At 47.0% G+C, this 27641-nt stretch overlaps 2 protein-coding genes across 3 annotated transcripts; both read left to right on the top strand.

The window, feature by feature from the left end:
• The first annotated feature begins 1937 nt into the window (after window positions 1-1937).
• LOC139609927 (A disintegrin and metalloproteinase with thrombospondin motifs 5) lies at window positions 1938-19385 on the top strand. Of its 2 annotated transcripts, none has more exons than XM_071464988.1 (8): window positions 1938-3489; window positions 9912-10044; window positions 10304-10471; window positions 10898-11181; window positions 12392-12575; window positions 12701-12876; window positions 12966-13141; window positions 18922-19385. In XM_071464988.1, the coding sequence occupies exons 1-8, from the start codon at window positions 2389-2391 to the stop codon at window positions 19247-19249; spliced, it is 2550 nt and encodes an 849-aa protein (XP_071321089.1). In that variant the 5' UTR covers window positions 1938-2388; the 3' UTR covers window positions 19250-19385. The 2 variants fall into 2 exon arrangements, with proteins under 2 accessions (XP_071321089.1, XP_071321087.1); XM_071464986.1 differs by lacking the exon at window positions 18922-19385 and adding an exon at window positions 13614-17761.
• A 310-nt stretch (window positions 19386-19695) lies between these two features.
• On the top strand, window positions 19696-25888 carry adamts1 (ADAM metallopeptidase with thrombospondin type 1 motif, 1). Its single transcript, XM_071464989.1, has 8 exons — window positions 19696-20686; window positions 21562-21902; window positions 22012-22144; window positions 22260-22717; window positions 22862-23048; window positions 23190-23368; window positions 23648-23823; window positions 23946-25888. The coding sequence occupies exons 1-8, from the start codon at window positions 20068-20070 to the stop codon at window positions 24685-24687; spliced, it is 2835 nt and encodes a 944-aa protein (XP_071321090.1). The 5' UTR covers window positions 19696-20067; the 3' UTR covers window positions 24688-25888.
• Window positions 25889-27641: the final 1753 nt, after the last annotated feature.

The following is a 27641-nucleotide window of genomic DNA, read 5'->3' as shown; positions in this document are numbered from 1 at the left end:
TGTGTGTGTGTGTGTGTGTGTTGCTTCTGTATGTGTATGGCGTTGAAAGATGCTGTGGAAAGTTGCCTGATTTTTGCTCAGGCTCAGTGCCACTAGTTTGCAGCTGCAGCACTTTTCACCACATGTATTCACACTTTTTTGTGCACACTTTTTGGGGGATATACTAAACACACTTATTTTAATTGTCTCAATACTTTCAAGGGCAAAATATCAGGACACACAAGCACCAAGGCTCCGTCTTGACATTGCACTGTCCTGATCAAACATCCTCTCTCACACACAGCTCCAGTTTGCTCTGCCTTTATGGGCGTCTTCTTCACTGTAGGTAATACACTTGACAGTTTGGTGTAAAGGATAAGCGGGGGGGGGGGGCTTGGTTGGAGGCAAGACTTGAGGACAGGGAGGAAAAAGAGACAAGTAGTGGGGGTGTGAGGTGCATTGCATAACCACTGGGTGATTTGGACATGAGGCTCAGCTCGACATCGGATCCACTCTGCAGTGGTCACCATCTTCAAGCTTGTGGGTGTGTGTGAGTGTTTTCATGGCCGTAGGAAAGATTTTACAAGCCCAGAGGTCAGGAGCCCAAGTCCCCCTCACACCTGACCAGACCCCAACAGAAAGAATGTACATTTTATTCTTTGACTTCCCAACATCGATCTTTTTCAGCCTTTCTTTTTGGCCTAAACCCCCCCCCCCCCAAAAAAAAACAAACACTGAGGACATGACTTCAGCTCTGTTGAGGACCTGTCAAGTGACATTTTTCTGGAGGCTTGTTTGAATACAGTGTATCCTTGGTGTGGGATGTACCACAGTGGGATTTGACAGGGGGGGGCGACAAGGCTTACGGTGGCAGCACACCGTGTTCCGGTTTTTGGCTGCGCTTCCTGCCGTCCACCCACACTCCCTCTCACACTCGCTCCCTGGCTACATCCCTGCAGCACACTACCCACAGTGCTCAGTCACGTAGAAGGGGGCTTTGGATTAGCACGCTGCTTTAGGAGATCACACACGGGCTCTCACCGCTTGACGCAACAAAGTTGAAATGTAATATCTGTTCTCAGGTTCTCCACAAAGGGAGGCCTCCCTCTTGCATGTAAACACACACACACACACACACACACACACACACACACACACACACTGAAACCCCCTCTGTGGTGTGCAAAGGTAATAGCTGTTAGGTGACTCAACAAATGAGCAATGTTTTGGAACTTTTAAGACTTCTCCAGTCTGAGAGTGTGTTTGTATATTTGTGTGTGTGTGTGTGTGTGTGTGTGTGTGTGTGTGTGTGTGTGTGTGTGTGCAGCCCCTGTCAGGTATGCATTGCTAAACCCTCCCTCACCCCTAGGTATGACATCCCATTGGCACCACACTTCCCTAAAGGTACAATAAATAATCAAGACAGGTCCCAGCTCAGTTCCAAGCACAGTCACACACCTGCAGGCACACACACACACACACACCCACACACACACTTTTTCCCCTTTACTCTCTAGTACCCAAGTGCAGCCGTACAACACCTACTGTATGCATGCTCACAGATTTCCTCCATCTCCTCCTCTCTCTCTCTCTCTCTCTCTCTCACACACACACACACACACACAAACACACACCATTAAATGTCTCACACAGGGAACGGTGAACTCCCAGAGTTCTTATTCGGGACTGGCCATAAATTATCCATTCCCCTCTAGTTTGCTGAAACTCTCCAGTCAGACCCTGTTGGACTTTCAGCCTTCAATTATTGAAAGAGTCAAAGTGGTAAAAGTGTAAAAATAACAGCCTGGTGTTTAATGGAGGCATTTTCAACTTGAGATAAATGGTGTTGGTCCTGGGAGCTTTGTAGGTTTTGTCTCTTTCTTTGCTTCTCAAAATGACATAAGGATTTTTGATGGACTTGCAAAGCACAACAGGCTCCTCTTTCCTCTGCTGGGGGGGGTGTTCCAGTGACAGCATTGTTCAGGTTTCTCTCCTCTCCTCTCTCCTCCAGCACTTGACTTTACTCTGATTTGAGGGAGAGAGGGAGAGAGAGAGCGAGAGAGAGAGGAGAGGAGAGGGGGGGTGGAGGAGTGGTGATTGAGCGCAAAGGGGGCAGGACTTTTTCTCTCCGGGTCCTATTAAGAGCAAACTTTGTGTTTTTGTTCTCCAAGTTCAGCTCAGTGCTCTGCAGCCTGCACACAGTTCCTCTCTGCGGCTCTTTTTCTTTTCCATTTTTCCCTCAATGGTTTTGTCTCCTCGTCTGTTGGTTACTACTGTGTGTTTTTGCATGGGGGGTTTGGACACCGGGAGGATGCGCTTTTTGGAGGAACAAATACTCAAAGTTGTGTCTCTGGCCGCTCCTGGGTTGTTTTAGTGGATACATAGATGTTTTTCGGGCTGGAATGAACAATGTTGCGGCTCCTTGGTGCTCTGGCCGGGGGCATGCTCTGGTTTCGGCTACTGTTGCTGTGCGCGGTGGAGTTTGAGCTGGGAGCCGGGCTCTCCACTTTCCAGGGTTTCTATCTTCCACCTGCGAACGGCTCGCTGCTCACACCTGCCCGGAGGACGGATGGAGTGGTGCGGGCCATTGACCGGATTTACCACGGAGGAGGGAAGGTGGGCTACCTGCTGTACCTGGATGGGCGCCGCTTCCAGCTGGACATGGAGCGGGACGAGTCGCTGCTGTCGCGGCACTTCAGCCCCCAGTACGTGCTCGCCATGATGCGGGGGAGCCCCGCACCTCTGCGGCGGGAGTGCGTGTACCGCGGGACCGTGGACTCCTCCACGGAGTCTCTCGCGGTCTTCAGCCTGTGCGGCGGGGGGCTCGAGGGCTTCTTCGCCGTGAACCGCGCGCGCTACACCATCACGCCCGTCATTAGGGCGGAGGGGCACGAGCACGACGTGCGCACCCTGCAGGACGAGGACGCGGAGAGCGCGCTCCACGTGTTCACGCGGGAGAGCTTCAGCTTCGAGGCCACGAGCGAAGGGCGCGAGAGCTGCGGGACGCGCGACGGGCGCAGGGACGCGGTGGGGACGCGCCGGGTCAGAGGTCACAGGGATGCAGCGGGGACGCGCCGGGTCAGAGGTCACAGGGATGCGGCGGGGACGCGCCGGATCAGGGGTCACAGGGAGGGGAGGGGGGGCAGTCAGCCACTCGAGGCTCCGGAGCCCGGCGCGCGGCGCAAACGGTCGGTCTCACGCGCCAGGCACGTGGAGCTGCTGCTGGTGGCGGACGAGTCCATGGTGACGAAGTACGGCCGGGACCTGAACCACTACCTGCTCACACTGGCCTCCATCGCCTCCAAGCTGTACGGACACGCCAGCATCGAGAACCCCATCCGGCTGTCGGTGGTGAAGGTGACCGCGGTGAGCGAGAGGGAGAAGGGGCTGGAGGTGTCCAAGAACGCCGCGGCGACGCTGAAGAGTTTCTGCAAGTGGCAGAACCAGCAGAACCCGCTGGACGACGACCACCAGCATCACCACGACGCCGCCATCCTCTTCACCAGGCAGGTAAACAAACTCCCCTCGGTTTCCGCACCTCCACCTGTCCGCTGCTCTCACCCGGCAGGCTCGCCGAGGCGCCTGGGCCACCCAGAGGAGGGGGGGGGGGGGGCTTAGAGCCCCGGTGTGATGCCAACCAGGGCAGTGACGTCACGGTTTGTTTTGATGGCGCACGCCGTGGCAGCTGGTTGAGTGTGAGCTCCTGGCAGAGTGATCCCGGAGCGGCTCTTTGTAAATCTACTAAACACACTGCACTGATCATAGAGCACATGCGTCACCTTTTCATCGTTTATATTTGCAGTAGTGTGGCCGCAGGTTATTGAGCTGGAGGGGAAGCGACACATAAAACTCTAAGCATGTGGAATCACAGTCAGTCAGAAGTGACAACTACCCCCCCTCCTTAACTCAGTGTTTCCCTTCTCCTTCTGTTTCTTGCGCCTCTTCTTTTGTGCTGAGTCTTGCGTGCGTAACGCAGCGCAGCGTCAGTGAAACGGCCATAAAAACTGTATTTCCTGCGCTGGTGTTTTTCTAGGCAGGCTCTTCTGTCTCCAGCCTCCCCCTCCCAGTCCCCTGACAGCCCCAAAGCCTGTGTGATCTGACGCGCATGCCCGCGGCCGTACACGCACATTCCTCCTAGGGTAGGAGGTTTGAAATAAGCTGCTGAGTTCATTGCAGAAATATCACTTAAAGTCCCTTGAAACTGTAGTTAATTAGGAAGTCATCCCAGTCTTACACTACCTCTCTCTACCTCTGTCTCTCTCTCTCTCTCTCTCTCTCCCTCACTAGTCTGCACATTTTTTCCCAGTTACTTCTCCTGCGTCTGTCAGCTGGGGCTGGGAGCTGTCAGGAAAACAAACACATCCACCCTGTGAGAAGCCATACGTTTACCGAGACCACACTCATTTATCCCCTCTTTCATCGTCCCCTTTCCCCCTCCTCCTCCTTCCTCCTCCTTCCCTCCCAGCCTGGTCCAAAGCCACAGGGCAGCAGCAGATCTACATGCATTTTTCACCCCTCCGGGTGTGGCTTTACAGTGGTTAGCTCCAGTTGGCGTCAGATAGCTTCGCCTTGGACTGCGGTGTGTTCAAGTCATGCGAGGTCTTGTCATGGCTCGGACACAACAGCATGCACCAGAGGTATTACTCTCCTTATTACCCTTCTCTACTGGCGCCGGTGCCAAGTTGGCAGCGTCATGCATTGGCAAGGCCGCCGGTAGTGCATACCTGAGGTTGGCATGTTGGCAAAAGTGGCACAGCTCTTGTGTGCCAACCACCTCGTGGCTCCCTACCAACCTTGTTGCCACTACACCTGCACAGGCATGAGCGGAAGACGAAGTAGAGTGCCATCATCAGTTGGGTTTGGCAGGGTGGGCAGGGTCAGGCGGGCAGGGAAACTGTAATCCAGATGCCTCAAAGGCAGCGTCAGGACAGGAGGGCTGAGGCGAAATGGACAGGAAGCTCTAATGAAACCCGACAGGCAGTGAGCTGTGGATTCTTCTCTATCCCTCTTGCACTCTCATCCTGTCATCCCATCATAAACAGCCGATATCAGTGTCCCGCCTGTCGCAGCACTTGCATTATTCACAAACCTGTCTCCCGACCTTCATTCACACACATCTCACCTTCACTCCTGAACCCGGAGGTCCTGCTGCAGATGTAACCTGTCGCCAGGGTGTATAACCATCTACTGTGAGCCATGTAACACAGCACTGACCTCTGGGAAACACTGTGAGGCGGGGGTGTGATCCCTATCTGTTGCATTTCTGTAGAACAAATGAGCTTAATCGCAGCTGAATTCGGTCAGCGTGCAGAGGAAGCACACAGCTAATGCATGACTTGAGTTTAGGGTCGTGACCTTGATGCTGTTGAGGTGAGTGTTTAAGCCAAAGAAAGCAGCCCCACCTTACTTTAAGTCTGACCTCTGAACTCTTTGGCTATTAAAGGCCATTATCTGGATTCCGTGTTTTGGCTGAGTGCGTAAATTGCTGTTTCTTTACCTTGTCGATCATTGTAGTGCACAGACGAGCAGGGCTGAGGTTTGTTTACATCTAAACACTTTGTGCCATTGGAAGAAGGGTGCAAGAGTCCTTTTCTGGAGGAATTTGTCTCCACCAATGGCAGCTAAGGTGCTACAAAGGAAATAAATGTGGTAAGTGAAGATGCTGACATTTTGAAAAATGCTCATTTGGCCCTATTCTTTATGAGAACCACACTTTCATTTAGCCATTAATCATTTTGCCAGGAAAGATCCCCATACAATGTCAAGAGCTGCACAGACTTCGTCATTTTACAAACAGGACAGAGCCATTAATGTTTCCACTGACAGAACGCCAGCGAGGAAATAACTTTGTTTGGCTCGGGTACCTCAGACCTTGCTGCACTCTGAGTTGAAAAAGAGAAGAAGTGTGATATACGAGGCACAGTAATGTGTTAACTATTTTCTCAGGAAAATAACTTTGGTTGTGGCCCCAGTGGAGACTTTACAAAGACAGACGGACTTGGCAGTGCTGTAGATTCAGTTCAGATGTGTAATAGGAGATGGTCTGCCTGTATTCCATTGTACTGAATGTCAGAGGTAACCAAATAGTGGTGTAAGTCTTCTTTCCTCTTTGTATTTGGAGCTGCTGTGGAGTAAATCCTGATTATTGTAGTCTGCTGAACTGGAACTGAAGCTCATTGAAGACTTAGTGACTGTGAAGTCAGACCACATCGGGGTGGGAGGGGTGCAGCGGGGGTGCACAGGGTTGGAGCGAACTCGTCCCTTTGTGGTCAGCTCCAATTACTCCAACACCCCGTCCCCGCAGTGAGCTGACCCGTGTGGCGCTGTCACCCGGTCCTGCACATACCAGCACCAGAACAAAACAACAGGCACATTGAGGGGACTCTTCTGAGAGTGCATCTGTGTATATGGGAACATTAAACGTTACGCACGGCTGTGTTCACTTGTTGTGTTCTCGGACAGTGGACAAAGCCCCACTGTAAGGTGGCCAGAGAGCTGCAGAGCTGTGCAGATACTGACATACATGTGTGTTCATGCTTTTACAGCAACAGCTCAAATATTTGGATTGATGTTTCTAGCAGGAGCTCGCGATGCCATTGATATTGAGCGGTTGACCTTTTCAGCCTGGCCGGATGTTTGGTCACTTTCACTGAGCTCAGGGTCAAATATGTAATAATACACGCAAAGTATAGTGTTTAATAAGTCTTAATTTATCATTTTTTAATATTTTGTGTTACACAGACAGTGTTGTAGTAGCAGGGGTCATTATCAGAGAGGTTAGTAACAAGGGCTGCAGCTAATGATTTTCATTCTTGAATAATCTGCTGATAATTTAGTCTCTAATCACTGAGTCTCTAAAAGTCCAAGGTAATGTCTTAAAATCTCTTGTCATCCCAAAACCCAAAGATGCTCAATCCCCAATGATAAAAACTAAACTAATATAAACTAATAAAATAATCAAAGTGATGTTAAAAGCAAAAGATTTAATACCACTGTCAAGTCCAAACAAAAACTTCAGGAAGAAATCTTGTTTTTATTACAACTTGCTCGGAATTATGAGTTTTAATAGAAAACTGTGAAACAATAACATGAAGAGATCATTATGTAATGATGATGGATGAAAGGCTCACACTGATGTAGACACAGCATGAACCTATACACAGTCCATTTCCTCCACGTGGGTCTAACACATAGTTACATCATTAACCAGTTTGAACTCTTCCCTTTCCTGAGCACTTGTCTCCTCTCCTCTCCTCCCCTCCCCTCCCTTCTCCTCACCTCTCCTCTCCTCTCTGTACATTAAAGTGTACATTTCCCAGCCCTCACCCCCGTCACAGCAACTCCCTCTTATTTGTTTTAACTGTTCTTGATATTTCACACATGATATTTCGTCTGCCGTATGTTGACAACCTGCAGACAGCTCATGGATCCCAAACCCTCGGCCCCGGCCCCCGGGTCTGTCAACTGGCCAGAGTTCACTCTGCCCTGTGACAACACTTCAGCCTCGCCCTCTTCACTCCTGTTTACAGTCATGGTCTGAAGTTTTCTATCAGCACTGACCTTACACTGGTTCCTGTTGGTTCATATCCTTCAGTCGTTGGACATGTAACAACATCCTTCATTTGGATTTTTATATACTTCATTGTTCGGCTCACTTTAAATGCCTGCTGTTTTCAGCTGCAGCAGCAAAACCCAGTGAGTTTGTTAGCAACAGCAATCGTTTCATTTGGAGTCGTGTTTGTATCCACATGACACCGGTCTCCAATAACTCGCAAGAAAAGTGTTCGGCTGAAAGTAGCCACCAAGAAATGACGCGAATGAGAGCAGTGGGATTGAACCAAAACAGTAAAGTTGTGAGCTGTAAAACCAAAACAGTGAGCTGAAAGACAGTAAAATGCTCCATAGTGCTGAGGGGCACTGCACAGTGGGGTCAATTATCTGTGGGTTCATAACCACGAGCAACACTTTTTCACATACAAGTAGTCATGTGATCCATTTTTAATGTAAAAATATTGATTATAGGTCCTTTATTGAGTAAATAACTTTCCACCACTGTATAATTACCATGTGGTGTCTCAGGCAGTTGACATGTCAGGCAAGTAATAACCCACCCAGTGTCTGTTACTCACCTGTGGACAATCATTGTTGCACGTCTCACATCATTTGACGACATGTCCATCACTGGTAGAAAACTGTGTTTTGTAGCTTTTGATTGGCAGGTTTGTTGAAAAGAGCCTGCAGTGTGTTTTCATCACACACACTGAGCTTTTTGTGTGTGTGTGTGTGTGTGTGGGTGTGGGTGTGGGTCTGGCTGGCTGTTTATTTAACACTCACCTTGGCCCAGATTGCAAGTGGTCTTGTAACACACACACACACACACACACACACACACACACACACTCACACACTGAGCTCTGATCGTCCCCTGACCTTGACAACCAGCTTGCCACCTGTTCTCATGTTATTTCTGCCAATATTTCTGTAACTCCTTGTTCTCCCAGGTCTTCTCTTTAATTTCCGGCTCACCCACCCTCCCCATCCTTTCCCCCCAGCGCCTGTTTCCTTCTCTTTCCCTCCCTTTCTCTCCCCCTTTTCTTGCCTGCCAGAGGCCTTAGGATGAAAACAAAGATCAGAAAAGAGGAAAAAAAGTCAACAGGGTTGTGAGTTTTGGGGTCATTTCAGGTATTTTTCACACATCACTATTTCTTTCTAATGGGAGATTCCCATTTTTCTCCTCCTCACCCACATGTTTCCTGTTAGTTACCAACGAAAGCTGTGTATATAAGAGAGAGCGAAACAAAAACTGTTCTCAGACTCGAGCCTGGGAGGGGATGAATGAACAAATAAATGAAATGGAGGGAGGTGTAAAGGGTGTCGCGGTGAAAGAGTGTGGGAAACAGGGAAAGAGAAACAGATCAAATATGAAGGTAAACTTCTCTATACGTTCTCACTGTCTGATTCATAACAAACCGGCTTTCTTCTATAGTTTTCAAGCTTGTCTGCACACGGAAAACTCTCTGGCTCTCAGCAGCCACTCATTCAGTCAGACTCAGCCTTTGTGTGCTTCTCATGTATCCAACAGTCACTGGCAAAAGCAGGCACACTCCTCCTGTACTGTGTTTGTGTGCGTGTGTGTGTGTGTCCAATAAAGTGATGCACATGCTCTGTATGTGCAAGTAAACACCCATTCATTTACATGTACATCTGTGTGTATTTGCGTGTGTGTGTGTGCGTGAAGTGGTCCCACCCAGTCGGTCATGTGTGTGAGCGCGGAACACAAGGCAGTTTGTTCCAAACCGATCGGCCCAGAACGGGTAAACACCCTCCCCAGAGCGCCTCACACACATGACCCAGCAGGCCCTGTCAGCACCACTTAACATGACGATTCATCATCTCCACGGGACATGTGTGTGTCTGTGTCTGTGTCTGTGTGTGTGTGTGTGTGTGTGTGTATGCGTGCGCGCCCAACACACATGCACATCAGATTGCATCGGGAGTGTGCATGCACGTGCACACAGGCACATGTGCAGGCGTGTGTGTGCTGATGCGACGGTATGATTAACTGATTGATCTGCGCGCTCGGCGGTGCCAGGCTGCGCTCCCCGGGGGCCTCATCTGCATGGACATGTGTGGGAATCAAAACAAAGATCAATACTGTGCGCTCTGGCATCCTGCAAGGCAGATGGAGAGAGATGGTGGAGGCACAGGAAGGAAGTGGGCATTAAAAGCAGTGGAAGAATAATTAAAGGGACACTGCGCCAATTTTACTCTCCAAAAAGGTCCTAGAGAGCTGGGGTCACTGGGATCATGTTTATGGATGGAGGATGGCGTCATTTCTCTCAGTAAAACTATTGAGATAAACCCTGAAATAAGCATGTTTTCCCCGCTTTCTTCATGGATTCGTTTCAACTTACAGTGTCACCTTTGTGCAGGACCTCTGCGGCCACCACTCCTGTGACACCCTGGGCATGGCGGACGTGGGCACCATCTGCTCTCCGGAGAGAAGCTGCGCCGTCATCGAGGACGACGGGCTTCACGCTGCGTTTACTGTCGCACATGAGATAGGTAGGCATGGATACACGCACCAACACACAAACAATGACACAGGGTAGCCAGGTCAAGCACGTTCACATCTGTCAGCACATCTCTCTCGCTGATTAATATCACATTGAGTATTGAGTGATGTCATACACCTGATACCCGTGCCTGGGTATGTTTTCTTTTCTCATTCCTGCAGCATGTGCAAACCTGAGTCAAGCGCTGTCCTTTCAAAATATCTCCTGAAAAATGGCTTTCCTTTCCTCTCTCTCCTCTCCGCCCCAAGGTCACCTGCTCGGCTTGTCCCACGACGACTCCAAGTTCTGCGAGGAGCGCTTCGGAGTGAACAGCGACAAGCGGCTCATGTCCTCCATCCTCACCTCCATCGATGCCTCCAAACCCTGGAGCCGCTGCACCTCGGCAACCATCACTGACTTCTTCGACGACGGCAACGGTGAGCGTGGGAGAAAAAGAAAGAGTCCGTGCGGTTTTGCAAACATCTGTAGCTCTGTTAATTGTGAGAACTTTTCCCAGCCGGTAGAAGTTTTATACTCTCTGTCTACAAATTACCTCCATGGGAATTTGACTTGTGATAACTTTTCTCCCGTAGCACATATCACCGAGAGCTGTTTACTACCAAACAAAGCTGTAATCTCTTATTTACAATCCTATTAACTTCTTCTAGAGTGTAGTTGCAGTGCCAATCACTGGCAGGAAATCAAGATGAGTCATACTTAATGTTTTGTGAAGCACTTTCATTCATGACGGCCATAAAGCATTGTTGTTGGCGTTTTGCTAAAAAAAAAAATGGCAGCATAATTCATGTAGCAACAGCATCATTTCAGGCTAAAAATTTCCTCCTTCTTCTTCTCTGCCACAGCCGAGTGTCTCCTTGATTCTCCTCGCCAGCCCCTTCTTGGCCCTGAGGAGCTCCCAGGGCAGAGCTACGACGCCGTCCGCCAGTGTCGCCTGGCCTTCGGCCCTGAGTACACGGTCTGCCCGGGCATGGACGTGTGTTCTCGGCTGTGGTGCGCCGTGATTCGCCAGGGACAGATGGTGTGTCTGACCAAGAAGCTGCCGGCCGTGGAGGGAACGCCCTGCGGGAAGGGACGCATCTGCCTGCAGGGGAAGTGCGTGGACAAGACCCGCAAGAAGCACTACTCGGTAAGAGGGACGGACACTATCAGAGTATGGACAAGGACGTGGAGACGAGGGAGACAAAAATGGCTAAAACCCAAAATAGATTCCTTTTTATAGCTCAAAACTGATATTTTAAGCTCTCATTTCATTGTACAAACTTGTCTGTGGAAGACAAAGATAAAAGGGGATAAACTGAATTTACAGTACACAGAGCAGAAAAAGATGAAGTATACAAGGAGACAGTGACAAATGTCACGGGTTCATTATGTGGCTTCACTGTGTGGTCTACTTTATTTATGTCTCTGCTGATCTGTGCTATTTGTTCTCTTGGCCTTACTTAAACAGATCTAAATTGAATTTGGCCTTAACGACTTAAAGCACCGAATCTGTTCTTGGCAGTGTCGACACTGTGTTTGTGCGTGCATGTGTGTCAGGGAGGGAAGAAAGAGTGAAAGTCAGAATGAATGGGAAGGAGGGAAAGAATATTTTCTTTGTGTTTATTTGTCACATGACGTTTGATGAGCCTGACACGATCCTTGGCAGGCGGCTGCGTGTGTGGATCCAAATTCTGACTCGCTTCATTTCCACTGAATTGTATGACAACTAGTTTGCTGCTCGGAGCGACGCTAAACCCACTCCATTTTAGACTTCACAGTCTTTTAACCTCCATAATATTTCTTGCAGTGTGATTGCACACTAAGTAGCTTTTACTGTGGAAAGAAGTTCAAGAGCATTGGAACTAAATGAACTGGCTGTTTCCACAGAAGCCTGACAGAGTCTCAGGATTATTAAATCAACTTTGCCTCATGAAATGATAAATCCAGTCATTTTTCCTGTATAACTGGTTGGAAAAAACAAAAATAGGTTACCTCGAGAATTTCATTCAGCCTCTTCCTCAGGAGAAGCATGTGAGCTGCGCCTTTAACAGACTTTAGTTATTATCACATGAGGTTATTCTCGTTCTTTCTGTCTCTTTCCTCAGCCACAATGCATGCCACATTTTCCTTTATCACAAAAATCTGTCTCCTTCGGGCTTTCCCTCTGACACGTGCCTTGGCCAGCAACCACTCTGACTTCCAACATGTCTGATAAGCACTAATTGTCCTCTTTCATCCCCCTCTACTCTCTGATCTCTCCACTGCTGTCATTTCCCCCCCGACCCTTATCTCCTCTTTCATCTTTCCTTTCCTCTCCTCTCCTTTTCCTTTCACTCCTCTCCTCCTCCCTCTTTCAGGCATCCAACCATGGCAGCTGGAGCTCCTGGGGTCCTTGGGGTGCGTGCTCCAGGACTTGCGGAGGTGGGGTGCAGTTCGCCCAGCGTCTGTGCAACAACCCGCCACCGCGGAACAACGGGCGCTACTGTACCGGGAAGAGAGCCATCTATCGGTCCTGCAACGTCACACCGTGCCCACCATCAAGTGAGTGTGGCAGCCTGAGAATACATTGCTTGATTATAAAAGTATAATTGCAAGCTCATGTTTATTTATTGCAAAAAATATATAATGCTTCATTTCAAAACTCTTTTATTGGAACTTTTCTCCAGATAAGAGTTTCCGTCAGGAGCAATGTGAGGTGCGCAATGGTCCACAGACAGATCCTAAAGGGGTGAAGACCTTTGTTGAGTGGGTGCCGAAATACGCAGGAGTTCTCCCTAAAGACGTGTGCAAGTTGACCTGCCGAGCAAAAGGAACAGGATACTATGTGGTGTTCTCTCAGAGGGTGAGTTAGTAAGGAAGAAAAGGGTGCAGTGTATTTCCTGAGAAAAAGAAATGCGAAGGATGATGTTGATACCGTGACTCTGTGTTCAGGTGGTAGACGGGACAGAGTGTCGGCCTTACAGCAGCTCGGTGTGTGTGAAGGGGAAATGCGTGCGGACAGGCTGCGACGGCATTATCGGCTCCAAGCTGCAGTTTGACAAGTGTGGTATATGTGGAGGAGACAGCACGGGATGTATACGTGTAGTGGGCAACTTCACCAAGAAGAGGTAAGAAAAAGAGACTTGAACAATCTTATATTATAATACATCCACGTGAGGGGAGTTGCAGTGTAGTGATGGTAAGTTTAGACAAGTTTACTGAAATAATGCTGCATTTTTATCATGTTGGCAGAATGAGAACCACAGCAAAATCTCCTGCTATTCTGACTTGGCTGCACTCACACAATATGCTTAGATGGTTACGGCCTCTTAGTCACACAAGATAAATAGATAGATATGTAGCCTAAATAATCAATTTTTATTGTGTCAGATTATTCAAATACACTGGAAATGGCCTGTAGTTCATTCACAGCAACTAACAGGTTAACGTGGCTCCAGAGTTCTTAATCACCATCAGCATCTCTGATGAATTGCTAACGTGTTTGAATACAACAGCATGACTTCTATTTGCATGTCAGCCCGTCAAAATAAAGCCAGTAACAAGGAGAATACTGATCTGATCTACTCTCTTGCCAAACAGTAAGGGCTACACTGATGTAGTTAAGATCCCTGCGGGCTCCACCCACCTAAAGGTGCGTCAACACAAGGCCAAGGACCAGACCCGCTACACCGCCTACCTCGCCCTCCGACGACCTAATGGCGAGTACCTCTTAAACGGCAAGTTCATGATCTCCACCTCAGAGACAATCATCCCATTCAATGGTTCCGTGCTAAACTACAGTGGCTGGAGCCAAAGGGACGAATGGCTTCACAGCATGGGCCCCGGGGCCCTCCAAGAACCCTTAGTGGTTCAGATTCTAGCAACAGACGCCAAAAAGCCACTGGATGTTCGTTATAGCTTCTTCATGCCCCGCCGGACGGCCCCACAACAGCCGTCAGCTCCACTCATCCCCAACCCAAAGTCAAGCCCTACACAGAGCACTACAACGGTCTCAACCACAACAAGAACCACCACCACCACCACCACCGGTAGCACCACTACATCCTCCTCTCCTCCCCCTATCCTGATTTCAGGGCCTCCTACAGCCCCAGGTCCCTCAACCCCACCCCCAGGGCCCCAGTGGGTAACAGGTTCCTGGATGACCTGCTCTAGGACATGTGACACTGGCTGGCAGAGCCGGACAGTGCAGTGTAAGGACCTGGATGGGAAACTGTCCAAAGGATGCACACTGGGCTCCCGCCCCTCCGCCTTCAAACACTGTCTGGTGAAGAAATGTTGAGGAGGCAGGAGAGGAAAAACGATTCACGAGACAAGACACAATATGTAGGAAGAAGTTGTAATCTGTACTTCTGATAAAGGTCTCAAGTGCTGGATGTAGGACCAATGAATGGACCAATGAATTTAAGACATGGACCCTTAAACAGGACTGTGAATGTTGACAGAAAGCGCCTGGACCAGTCATGCAGAGAATCAAAGACTATAAGCCAGAGGAATGTCCTTGAATCGCAGTAGCTTTACCGAGCCCAAGTAAAATGGGGGACAGTTTCCGTATGATAGTGACAAGTATTGCCCTGGCATAGCTAAGAACTCGAGTTGCATGTCATTTCCACATAGACAATAACTGATTGTCTTTACATCGGTCTCCAAACCCTGGAGGCTTAGTGTGAGTTGCCCTGTAATGGCATGCATGTTGTGTCTTTTTTATGCTATTTCATGTGTTCTAATCACTGTGGGTATTTGAAAGTCATACCCCTTTGTCTTTTGTCATGAGTCTGTCCGAGACAAGAGCCTGCGTTACTCACCATGCCATGACTTCTTCCTGCATGGTAGCCCTGTTCCATGACAGCTAGACTACGTATCAGACTCGTCATAGCAACCACAAAAACATCAAGAAAGGTCAAAGAATCCATCAGGTTTTATTAATCCACTTGAGTGCTACTGATGACCAAAGAGTATATTAGGGCATCATTACAGAATAAAACAGTGGTCTCCATATCCTCTGGCCACTAAGAAGATTTCCTACCAATATTCTCCCTGTAAAGATCTCTACGAGCCACTTAGTGACTGAAATGTCCATGTTACAGGAGATGGAGATACGCATGACGGGCCTGGATCAGGGTTACACATATGCCTCACCTAATAGCATTCTGTGTCTTTATTTGACTGAGCTGTCCAGCTGAAAACTGGGAAGCAGCATCACCCATAGTGGTGACCATTATGTCATTAACATCCAAAAGAAAGCCAGATTCATAAATACAATTTCCAACTGAGTTGCTCATCTCTTGGGGGGAATGTTTACCCCAAAGACACAAGTATTCGAGCAGCATGGTGTGATTTAGAGTACGGTGGCCTTCAGAGGACAAAGCTTACAATAGTTAAATCGACAAAGGGGCAAAGTAACCACAACACTCCTGAACATTAATGGAGGGTAATGATGACTCAGATTTGGGGCAATGCTTGATTTTTGTGTGTGTCTGTGCACGTGTGTGTGTGTGTGTGTGTGTGTGTGTGTGTGTGTCTTTGTGAGTATGTTTTAGCACATTCATTCACCCAGGCCTGTGTTGAAAGCACATACAGTATGTACCGTGAACATGTGTTTGTTCTCTACTGTGTCTTGAAGCTTCTTAACTCTCAGTTCCACTTGTATCAATCATTATGCTGGTGCTGGGAAGTTTACGGTCCTTGTTGTGTTTGTTTTTTTGGGGTTTTTTCTTTTTTTTGTATTTGTTTTTTTTTTTGTGGCAGTCAATGTATTTTTGTCGTCTGTCTGTTAATCTGTTTAGGAAACAATGCTAATATGTGTGACAATGTGTGCCCTGGATACTTGCAACGGCAGCAAGAGAGATACTAATGCAGTCATTACTGTCCTTTTGCAATTCAACTCTTGTTTTTTGTTTTTTGTTTTTTTTTCATCACTCATTCTCTATTTTGCTCATGCATCCTGTATTAGCAAATTATTTTCCAACCGTCTCCAACCCTGATGGGTGGAGTTTGCCAAAAAATAATTCAGATTGTGCCAGAAAGTGGCCCCTTAGGGCAGCGATGATATTGTGACATCTGGCTGAGGATGTTTCAGGGTCAGGTCACCCAGAAAAGTAATTTCCTCACTTACCGTAATTACCTTAATTGGAATATTATTATTATTCATTTTAAGATATCTGTGTGGCACCTTTACCCTATTAGATGACTGGAAGTTCATTTGTGCCATTCACAGCTTTGAAAACTTAGATTTAAAACTTCACCATAACATCAATCTCCCAAAACAATCCTGCAATTACAGACAATCCACAGACCTCACCGTCAGCAGTTTTATTGGAACTATTTTCTACAGAAAGAAGAAAATTAAAGAAAAGAAATAATCCCTGTGACGGCCGGGAAACTCTGATCCTGGAAAGTGATGTTGCTGTTAATTTAAAGAGATGCTTTGACATTTTAAGAAATGTGCTGGATGCCACTCTTGTGTCTGTCCCTTAAATATAAAGCTTCAGCCAGGAGATGGTTAGTTTAGCTTAGCTTAGCAGGGGGAAACAACTAGCCTGCTTCTGTCCAATAATTAAAAATACACCTACCAACACCTCTAAAGTTAACTACTCAACACATCATAACTTGCTTGTTTTATCTATACTAAAAATGAAGCGTAAAAACAACAATTTGCCGCTCTTTCCAGACTTAGTGCTAAGCTAAGCTAACAGGCCGCTGGCTCTTATATGAGTGTGGTATTAATCTTCTCATCTAACTCTCATGAAGAAACCAAACAAGCACATTTTCTAAAATATCAAACTATTCTTTTAAAAATAAAAAAACAAAATTATCTGCATTAGTGAGAAAATATGCTTTTTTGTAATTTGGGTGAACTGACCCTTTAAAATCCTCCTCCCAACCAAACAGTATCATCAGTATTTTCTTTGGCACATTAACCAATGATGCCTTTGGAGTGTAAATAATTTGAATATGCCACAAGACAAGGCTTTGTTTTAGGACAATATAAGAAAGACATTTATATTTGTGTAAAAAAAATAATGCTCTCATGGATTGGTAATTAAGCTCCCGCGCTACAAAGTAATGTTGATTCCAAACCTAATGGACTCAGAAATACCTTCCTGTAATTGTGTTAAAACTTTCCGGCGCCCTTCATATTTTCCTGTGTGGCAAACCTCACCCATCTGGCACCTGTGCAGGAGAAAACAAACCATGAGAAACATTTTCAGATACTACATGACCCGGGTCAACATACCACTCACAAAATGTTCTCTCTTCTCGCCTCACACGTTCAGATTTATTTACACAATGTAGACATTTTTGTACATGAATAGATCTTTCATATATGTGTTAGTATTCAACCATATTTACACAGAAATTTACACATACAGACACACACCATTGAAACAATCCATCAGTTACACAGTTTCTGAGTATTTCAGACACACACACACACACACATACATACACACATATATACACACAACTTACTCTGACTCTTCCAGTGGGGAAACCCCTCTCGCTGAACAACAGAAACACAGCACTGAACTTGTAATTTATTGTTTGTACAACTGGTATGTGTGAATAAAAAAACAATGAGATGAGTTTTATTTATTATACTAATTTTGTATCAAATTACTATTTAACTTAGGAATACGACTGTGCAGAATCATTCCTTTGTAAGAATATAGTGTTTCTTTTCTAGTCATCCACATGAATATATGTACATAAAAATCTATATATTTAAATATCTTTGTCTCTGTGTCGTTTATGTTGTCGTCGCATTATTACATGCACTTAAGCACTTTCAAACAGTTTGCATTCCCAGTAAAAATGATTGAAATGGTTTAATTTAAGAAGAAAAGTGTTAAGCATATAAAATTAAATAAAATGTTGAAATGAAATATGCAGATCTGATAATAGGACCAACTGCAACTCCAACTGCAGTAGTCATCTTGTCAAAGTAGGCTGACACTCAGCTATCATCACTAACCCTATGAAAATAAGAGCATAGTCGAGAAAACAGGAAAAAATATCAATAATAATAAAGTGTTTCTCATTGTAGAGTAAACACTTTATTGTTGGACAGGTTAATCTATAAATATACAACATATTTTAGTAACTGATCATATGATTTGGATGTAAAATATTCATCTGAAAAGGAAATGTCAGATAAATTCACACTGTTTTCCAACTTGACTACTTCCAAATGTCACCTGCTTATCATGTCCTAAACTGTAGACCATGGCCACTCATTCATTATTTCTGTACCGAGTTCGCCCCCCTGCGGCCCGTGGCTCCTGGCTTGCAGCCTTACAAGACTATAATGGAAAATCCAAATGTGATACAAAGGCGCCACCTGTCGGCGAAATGTGCGATCGCGCCATAAAGTCTTGGAAAACCTCCGCAGCACTGTGGATATTCTCTCTAACTCTTGCCTACCATCTGCTGGAAAATGATGAAATTACAACTATTCACTTGTGTGACCTGTTGCTCTTAAGGTGGACTTCTATAATCTGCCCCTTCAAAGACTGATCAGTGATGTTTGTTTGCTCCAGTGAGTTAAAAGTGGGGAATGATGCCTATATAGGATGGATCTATTTCTTGATGGTTAAAAAATGAAATCAATAAAATAACAATTTCGTCTTGATTATTGTTATTTCGTTACATGATATCCTTTGATGTTGACCGTTGTTTTATCATTGTTTGTGGAGATTTGACGTTTTGCTGCAAAATATGGAAAGTCCATTTTAATTCTATTCTCTATATAGCTGTTCTTGAACGAATGAACTGTGAACTGAGTTTCACTTATTAGTGATGTCCCTCTGTGCACTGTTGATAATAGGATCTCTGCTTTGCCAGTTAGTTTTAATGAAACTCCAGCGTAAACTCTTCCTGCCTGTTGCAGAGGAGGAACAGTCCGGCGGGCGGGGGAAGAAGCCGGAGGACAGGGGCTCTGCCTGGCTTGGTTTGAGCGCAGGGGCAGCCCGGTGAAGGAGCCGCTCCACCTTAAGACCTCAGCGGCCCCTCTCTGCTCCCTCTCCCCTGGGAGCAGAGCTGCGGAACCCGGCCACGGTGCACCACAGCCGGCTTGGCACGGAGGAGGTGAGTACGGCTCCCGGAGCCCCGGCCAGCACGATATGGTTACCATCCCCGACCTGCTGCCATCTCCCTTCTCCAGTTGCACTGACACTACAACACTGCTCCACATCAGCCACTGCTGCCTGTCACACTAATTTGTCTTGGAATAGGCTGAAGTTTAAAAAGCGCATGTATCTCAGTAAGTTAGAAAGTAGAGCACAGCGGCTTGGTTTTTATTTGGGCCACTCATATAAATCCGCAAATGATACATGGAAGGTATTTGAATGAAGTTAAATGATAGCTATATGATATGAAGGCTATATGATCACTATCAGTGGAGTATGTTCAGTAATAATCTGTCGGGGCTGTGGATGTACATGTACATACTGCCACGGACAAACAGAGTTAGAAGCAGAAAAAGTTCCTCTGCCCAAAGCCCTCCATCCTCACAGTGATTGATTATTATGGCAACGCTCCAGGTCGCTGGTGCGTTTTCGTTGCGCACGGGATTTGGCCCCTCTCACATCAAAGGGCCCTCAGGAAAGGGGTGGTCCCGGGCAGGGGGATATATAGGAGGGACGGCTCTGGTCTGAGGCAAGAGCAGAGAACAGACTAGACGGGCCAGCAGAGCAAGAGCCTGCCCGAACTCAAAGAGAGAGCAAAAAACTGAGACATCTGCTGGGTTCTGAAGAGGGAGAGACCTGTTGGGATTTACTGCTGAGACCCAGCTTTTATTTTCATTTAATGAAAGGACTTTTTGCAACAAGTCAGACCTGCACATAACTTTAAATGAGTTTTGCACTGGATTTGATCCCTTTTTAGATTTTTAAGCGTCTGGACAGTTTTGTGGAAGTTCAAAGACTTGGGTTTTGTAGCTTATAGTGGAAACCCCTGTTAAAGGATTTACTTGCCTCCCCGTAGAGACTTTATTGTCAGTTTCTCTTTCCACTTGTCGGATTTCACAGTTAGCTACATGATGTGGTTTTTACGCGTTTCCATTGGTTTAATTCTGTGCGTCGGCGCGGCGCACAGCGCCTGGGAGGAGAGCACCGTGGTGCCGGTCAGACTAGACCCCACGGCCCGGTCGGAGAGCGACACCGAACCGTGGCGGACTCTCTCCGCAGAGGAGAAGGAGAAGGCGGCGGAGATGAGGGTGTACCGGTTGGACGTATTTGGTAATGAGTTGGTCTTGCAGCTAGAACCCGACCAGACCTTCTTGGCGCCGGGTTTTGTGTTCCACATTGTGGGTAGTCCCGAGTCCGAACCGACACAGGAACCCAAGAGCGGAGCAGAGCCGGGCTGTTTCTACTCGGGCACAGTGAATGGAGAGGAAAACTCCGCCGCTGCGCTCAACCTGTGCCACGGACTCAGGGGCGGATTCTACTTTCAGGGTGAAGAGTACTTTATCCAGCCCCTTAACTCCAGCGAGTTCCTCGGCACCGAGGATGATGTCCACATGATCCGCCGGAGAGGTCGGGCGGCTTTGGCTGAGGAGGGGAGCTCCAAGTGCGGGGTCAACGAGGACGAGGAGAGGGTGCCAAAGAATCTGGAGAAAGAAGCAAGGCATGGAGCCGCTGACGCAGACCAGACAGGTAAGGCTGCAGAAACACTGTGCTCATACACACTCTATTACAGACTGTCATCTTACATTAGACTAAGCTGAAATTCTCAGACCTGTGACCTTAAAAGGCGCAAAGGAAACAGGGAAATTGATTTATTTACTCTAGATAATGTCGTAAGATGCATCCAGCTTATCTACAGCTGTACACAAACAAGCAGATAACCTATCTTGTAGCCCATAAGTACTGAATATGTGGAGCAAACTGCTGCAAGCCGGAGTTGTTCTTGTGCCAGGGTGCACAGCATGCGTAATGGACTCAGCTACCTTTTTGACAGCGCCGTCTACGCGCTAGAGAAGAGGAAGGGAGGGCTGGGGGGAGGAGAGGAGAAGAGAAAGGGGGGCAAACTTCAACAAGGGGAAAGAGGAGGAGGAGTGACGGAGGGAGGGGAGGGGAGCAGCGGGGCTGGGGCCAGCCAGAGCCCGGCAGTGCTGAGACGTGTGAACTCGCCTCCTGGTACTACTAGCACCGGCAGACATTTTTCTCCACAAAGGATTTTCGCCCTTCACCCTTTATTCTCACCCGCAAAGTTTTCCACCAGAGAAGGTCATTTTAGGAATGTGGACCCTGAGGAGGAGGAGCTGGTGCTGGTGTGACGCTGAGTCACGGCAGCCAGGCTCCCCCAGGCACATCCGGAGCGCTCTTTGGAGCCTCTGTCCCTCTGAAAAAACCAGCCTTTGTAGCTGCTATTTAGAACACTGGCAGAGTTTTGCAGCACGCTGACTGTTCCACACAAAATAACGATTGTCTCATGTGTTAGAGTGCAGTGAAATGAGGACTGACACCTGATGTCAGTTCACATGACCTGTGAGCTGTTTGGTCTGACCTCTGTCTATCTCTCCCCTCAGCCCACCACAGGACCAGGCGCTTTGTTTCCACCCCCCGCTACCTGGAGATCATGCTGGTGGCTGACCAGTCCATGGCTGAGTTCCACGGTGCTGGGCTCAAACCCTACCTCCTGACAGTCATGGCAGTGGCGTCCCGCCTCTACCGCCACCCCAGCATCCACAACTCCATCAGCCTGGCGGTGGTGAAGCTGCTGGTGGTGTATGAGGAGGAGCGCGGCCCCCAGGTGTCATCTAACGCTGCCATGACCCTCCGCAACTTCTGCCAGTGGCAGCGGCAGCACAACCCACCAAGTGACCGACACCCGGAGCACTATGACACCGCTGTGCTCTTCACCAGAACAGTAAGTTGGTGTGGAAGAAGAGGAAGTGTGAAAAATAATAGAAAAGGAGTAAGAAAGCAGCATTCAAGAGTATTCAGATATTCATTTCGCTCTGTGTCTGCCTCCGTAGGACCTGTGTGGAGCCCATTCTTGTGACACTTTGGGCATGGCAGATGTTGGCACAGTGTGTGACCCTGACAGAAGCTGCTCAATCATTGAGGATGATGGGCTTCAAGCAGCATTTACTGTGGCACATGAACTGGGTAAGTAGAATAAAGTCAGTTTTCTCATGTGTGAGACTGTTACTATGTATTCTAGCTATTCTTAACTACAGGACTCAGGTGCTCAAAGAACTGTTATTTCATCTCTGTTCCCCAGGCCACGTCTTCAACATGCCTCATGATGATGCCCAGTTGTGCTCCGGGGTCAATGGTGCTCACTGGGGCTCCCACATGATGGCCTCCACCCTTTCCAACTTGGATCAGCAGCAGCCATGGTCCCCCTGCTCCGCCCTCATGGTCACCACTTTCCTGGACAATGGCCATGGTCAGTGCCTGCTGGATAAGCCGGTCAAACCTCAGCCGCTCCCTCAGCCCTTGCCTGGGACAGTCTATGACGCTGACCATCAATGTCGACTGACCTTTGGTGAAGACTCCCAGCACTGCCCGGACCTCAGCACCACATGTGCAGCTCTGTGGTGCACTGTGACTACATCCAATGGTTTGCTGGTGTGCCAGACCAAGAACTTCCCCTGGGCTGATGGTACGCCATGTGGGCATGACAGCTACTGCCTGGCTGGACATTGTCTCACTAAGAGCCAAGCTGCTAAACACCAGGTAGGAACCTGAGCCAATATAACCGCACTGCATTATCCAAAAGCTACTTGCTTTTGAAAACTCCACTTTGCTTGCTGTTGGATCAATAAATATTGAGTTCACCCCAGTTTAAAATGGTAATGGTTATGTTCATGTTGCTTTCAGACGCCTGTCAATGGTGGTTGGGGTGTGTGGGGCCCCTGGGGCGACTGCTCTCGGACCTGCGGTGGAGGAGTGCAGTATTCCTTCCGTGCCTGTGACAACCCTTTGCCTAAGAACGGGGGCAAGTACTGTGAGGGCAAGAGGATCCAGTACCGCTCCTGTAACACAGAAGCCTGTCCTGATACCAATGGTAAGAGATTTTTGTTATCACATAGAATAATTAATGTTGGATAAGATTTTATTCTTAATAACTGACACCGGTTCCATACTTTCTTTAAAATACTCTTACTGTGAACCAGCAGTAAATCTGATCTCACTGTGTCTTTCTCAGGCCTGTCATTCCGTGAGGAACAGTGCCTGGCCCACAACGACATGTCAGCTCAAGTGTCGCTGGGTTCAGGAGAGGGTGTTGAGTGGGTGCCTAAATATGCTGGGGTTTCACCCAAAGACCGCTGCAAGCTGGTGTGCCGGGCCAAGGGAACTGGATACTTCTTTGTTCTCAAATCTAAGGTGAGAGTTGCTAGATTCTATATTATATTAATAAACTGTGTGGTTTTTTTTTATCACTCTCAGATTCTCAGGGTTTTAGTTTAAAATCTCATAAAAATCTCTTTTGTTGCACAGACCTGCAAGTTGAAAGATCAGCTATTGTAATTTCTCTTAGCCCTTTAGGCTACAGCTTTGTTGGGGAAAAGACTTTTACTTTTTACATTTTGACTGAGGCACTTATTTCACAGTTTTACTAGACCTAACCCCTAAGTGTCATTTTTGTCTCTCTCCTGCCTCCAGGTGGCTGATGGCACACCCTGCAGCCCAGATTCCACCTCAGTTTGTGTTCAAGGCCAGTGTGTCAAGGCTGGATGTGACCGTGTCATCGGCTCTAACCGGCGCTTTGATAAGTGTGGTGTGTGTGGTGGAGATGGCTCTACCTGCAAGAAAGTGTCTGGTTCTCTGGAGCGTGCCAGGTAAACAGCTGACAGCATTTTTGCTTTAGGAACCTGAAAGTCTTATACAGTGAAACCTCATAATATGTGTGTCACCATTGTTTTTTATGACTAAGCTTGACCGCCATCTGTCCTTGTTTCAGGCCTGGTTACCAGGATGTTGTAACTATCCCTGCTGGTGCCACCCACCTGGATGTTAAGCAACGTGCCCCAGGCAATGGTCGTCATGATAACAGCTACTTGGCAGTGCGTCGTCAGGATGGAACCTATCTGTTAAATGGTGATTACAAACTGATGACCATGGAGACTGACATTGCTCTGCGAGGTGCACTGTTGCGCTACAGTGGCTCTGCTGCTACCTTGGAGCGCCTCCGAAGCTTCGCCCCGCTCCCTGAGCCCCTCACCATCCAGGTGCTGTCTGTAGGGGAAGCCCCAAGGCCCAGAGTTAAGTACAGCTACTTTGCCCCTAGGCCCAACAATGCTGCTTCAGCCTCCAACAACAATGGAGGCCGCCGCCAGTCCATCAATGCCATCCGAGAGGTGGGTGGAGCTGAGTGGACCCTAAGGGAGTGGGGTCCTTGCTCCCAGACCTGTGGAGGTGGTATGCAGCAGAGAGAGGTGGTGTGTCTGGACCCCCAGGGTCGTCTCTCCAGAGATTGTCCAGAAGAGCTGCGCCCCTTGGCCTCACGATCCTGTGCCTCCCAGCCCTGCCCCTCCTGGCTTCTTGGAGAGTGGTCTGAGTGCTCCAAGACCTGTGGCCGAGGCTTCCGCAAACGCCAACTGCGCTGCATTGGCCATGACAGGCGCACGCTTACCCATGACAGCTGCGACCCCAAAGACCGGCCGCGACCCCTGCTGGAACTGTGCAATCAGGGTGCCTGTTAAGGACTGCTTCACAAATCTAACCTCCTGTCATCCACCCAGCTTTCAGAGAGAAATCAGATAAAAACTCTGATCTTCACTGCCTCCTTTTCCCGGTGAACAATCTAAAGAGGCCAATGAATGTTTACATCCAGAGCAAGAGTGCTGTAGGTGTCCATGGGTTCCAGGTAGTCTTACAGTCCCACACGTCAATGGGTCCACAATGACTGCGACTGTAACTGACAGTTTTCCATTCCCAACCATCCATTGAACCACAGTGGCACTGCCACATAATTGCAGCAACAAAGACTGATTACAGTTTGCTGCCTGTCTGTCCTCAGCACAGCAGTGGCACATTTTGCCTCCCATTAAGGAGAAGAAAGCATGGACATTCCTGATTCCATAAAAAAAAAAAAAAGCATGCTGCTTACCGTGCCAATGTCATGCTTGTGTGTATGTATGTGTGTGTGTGTATGTATGATGTGAGACAGTGTGAGTGTGTGTGTGTGTGTGTGCCAAATATTTTAATGCATGTATATGATGTTTTTGTCCAAGCTGGGCTGGACAGACGCATAAGGGTTGGGGTGGGGGAGGTTATTGCAGAGTATATAAAGAAACAAATGAAAGAGAATAGCTCATATTCTACTTGCTCACCCCATCAGGTATGGAAAATAAGATAGCTCATAGTCATAGTGTTTATGTTCAAACTTGCCAGTCTACGTTTATTTATCACAAACCTGTAGCACTTCAGCTTTGTTTTTGCCAGTGGCACATTGTAACACCCAGTTGTCTCTAAATGCCTCAGTACACCGTACTTTGTCCTTTAGCCATATCTTTCCCTCGTCTACACAACATGCAATGAGGGAACTCTTTAAAGACCAAAGAAGAGTGTGTGCGTGTGTGTGTGAGCATGAGGAATGTGTGAGTGTGTGGAGATATAAAGAGGGACTTGTCTCCTGCTACTACTTCATAAGTAAGTCTCTCCTGCCTTCTGCGAAGGCACTTTGTTTTTTTTTTCTATCAAGTTTTGTTTCTCTTTTGTACAGAATATCCAAACATTATTTATTTTTGTACAGCCTGTTAAATATAATCATGTGGCTTTTTTAATATTATTTTTTATTTGTTATTGAGATCACAGAAGGAAGTAGAATATATAGAGTATTTATACAGTGTTATATATATATGGTCCTAGGTTCATGAATAAAGTATCACATTGACTTGTGCAGCTAATGTCTCCTGAGTGGTTTGTCTTTTTGAACTTGAAACATGCACTGATCATTGACCCTCTGACACGATGCATTCCATAGCCCCTGATCCTAACTTTAACCATCACAGCCACATGTCTAACCCCAACCACAACCCATACCCTCACCCTAACTCTACCTTTAACCTTAAAACCAAGTCATTGCCTCCAAACAGTCATTTGAAGTAGAGAGGACTGGCCAAATGTCTGCACAATGCAGACATTTGGCCAGATTTTGTAATTCAGTATTTGTCCACTGGATGGGAGTGTTTCAGCCTCTCATCCAATTTCAATTTCAATTACTCCACAGTCTCTCAACACTGCAGTGAAAGGGCACTCTAGTCATGGCCAGATTAAACTGCTAGAGGGCAACAATGAGTTGCTTGGCCCCAATAACCTTTTTGTTGGGCCCTGGGCTCTGGGGCTGAAAGGTAGCTTGCTGCTCTGGTAATCAAGCCAAATTCTTATGTGTTTTTATTATCATTAATCAATTGGTTTGATCCTTTTTAAAACAGTTTGTATATGTTTGTTTGAAGTATATGTACATTTAGAGTTGTAGGAAAAGAAAGGTGCATTCCAAGGAAGAAGTATAAAAATATAAATTGCTCTAACACAATCCTTTGTTTGTTCACTGGTGAGTCACTGCTATAGTTGGATTGGTAACACTGTTATTCCCACATGACATGAGCTCCGCTTCATATATGAGTGAACGTGAAAATTAAAATGTCAGCTCAGTATTAGAATAGATACACCATGCTGAATAAACCAGACTGTTGAACAACTACTGTACTTTCATCCCTATAATCACCAATCAATTGTAATCAATACATTGAGATACTATTTTAGAATTTAACAAACTTAAATAACCCTTAGAAAGTCAATGTACTTTTGCAACAGGCCAGGCATCTCCCTTAAACTGTCTGGCCCCAATCTGAGACCAGAAAGTACCTTAGCACTGTGGCACTTCCTGTTTGGCCCTCAGGAAGATGATCCCCTGCCTTGTCGGCTCCCATACAGCACAAAGGAAATCATTATCCTGTAATTATAGATGGTTAAGAAGAAAATTGGCCATCTCTGTAATCTGCGTAATAACATAATGTGCCACTAGACTCTGAAAGCCTAAACAACTGGGACAGGCAGGGATGTCGGCTTCATGTTTTTTTGTTTTTTTCTGACTTCACCATTGATAAAGAAAAACCCAAACTAGGGGAGGAAATGTCAACATTAATATGTCCTCCTGTAATGAAACTAGTTTTTTTTTTACCTGCTTGTTTTTTCATGTCTCAGCGTCACATCATTACAGCTTAAAAGAAACATCTGGAAGGCATTATGAATCATTGCTGCTCAATGTGGGTGGCATTTCTGAGAGCTAAATTATCTTCATCCTTTTGCCACCCTTGGTTGCCCGCAAAGGTTTGTTTGAATTATGGCAAATTTGATCCAGTTTTCAAACTTTTCAAACAGCATTTATACTTAAAAATCTGGATCCATCATGGCCAAAAACTCTATAAGATCTGCGCAAGGAGGTGCCACAGAAAGTCGATACAGAAGTTCAGGCATAACATTGAACATTCCTGTGCAGAGATGTATAAAATCTTTAATGGCTTTTATTTCTACATACATGACTTATGCAGTCAGGACACTGGGGTTTTAACCTTTTCAGTCACTGCTCGTCGAGAGTTTGCAACGCTTGCAGTGATTTCCCACTTTTACATAAAAATATAAAAGGTTGCAA

The sequence above is a fragment of the Trachinotus anak genome, unplaced genomic scaffold (assembly GCF_046630095.1).
Source record: "Trachinotus anak isolate AG129_WGS33_773 ecotype Australia unplaced genomic scaffold, CSIRO_AGI_Tana_v1 ptg000026l, whole genome shotgun sequence".
In the NCBI taxonomy this organism is placed as follows: Eukaryota; Metazoa; Chordata; class Actinopteri; order Carangiformes; family Carangidae; genus Trachinotus; species Trachinotus anak.
Note: the sequence above shows the minus strand (reverse complement) of the source record. Positions and strands in the feature narration are given on the sequence as shown.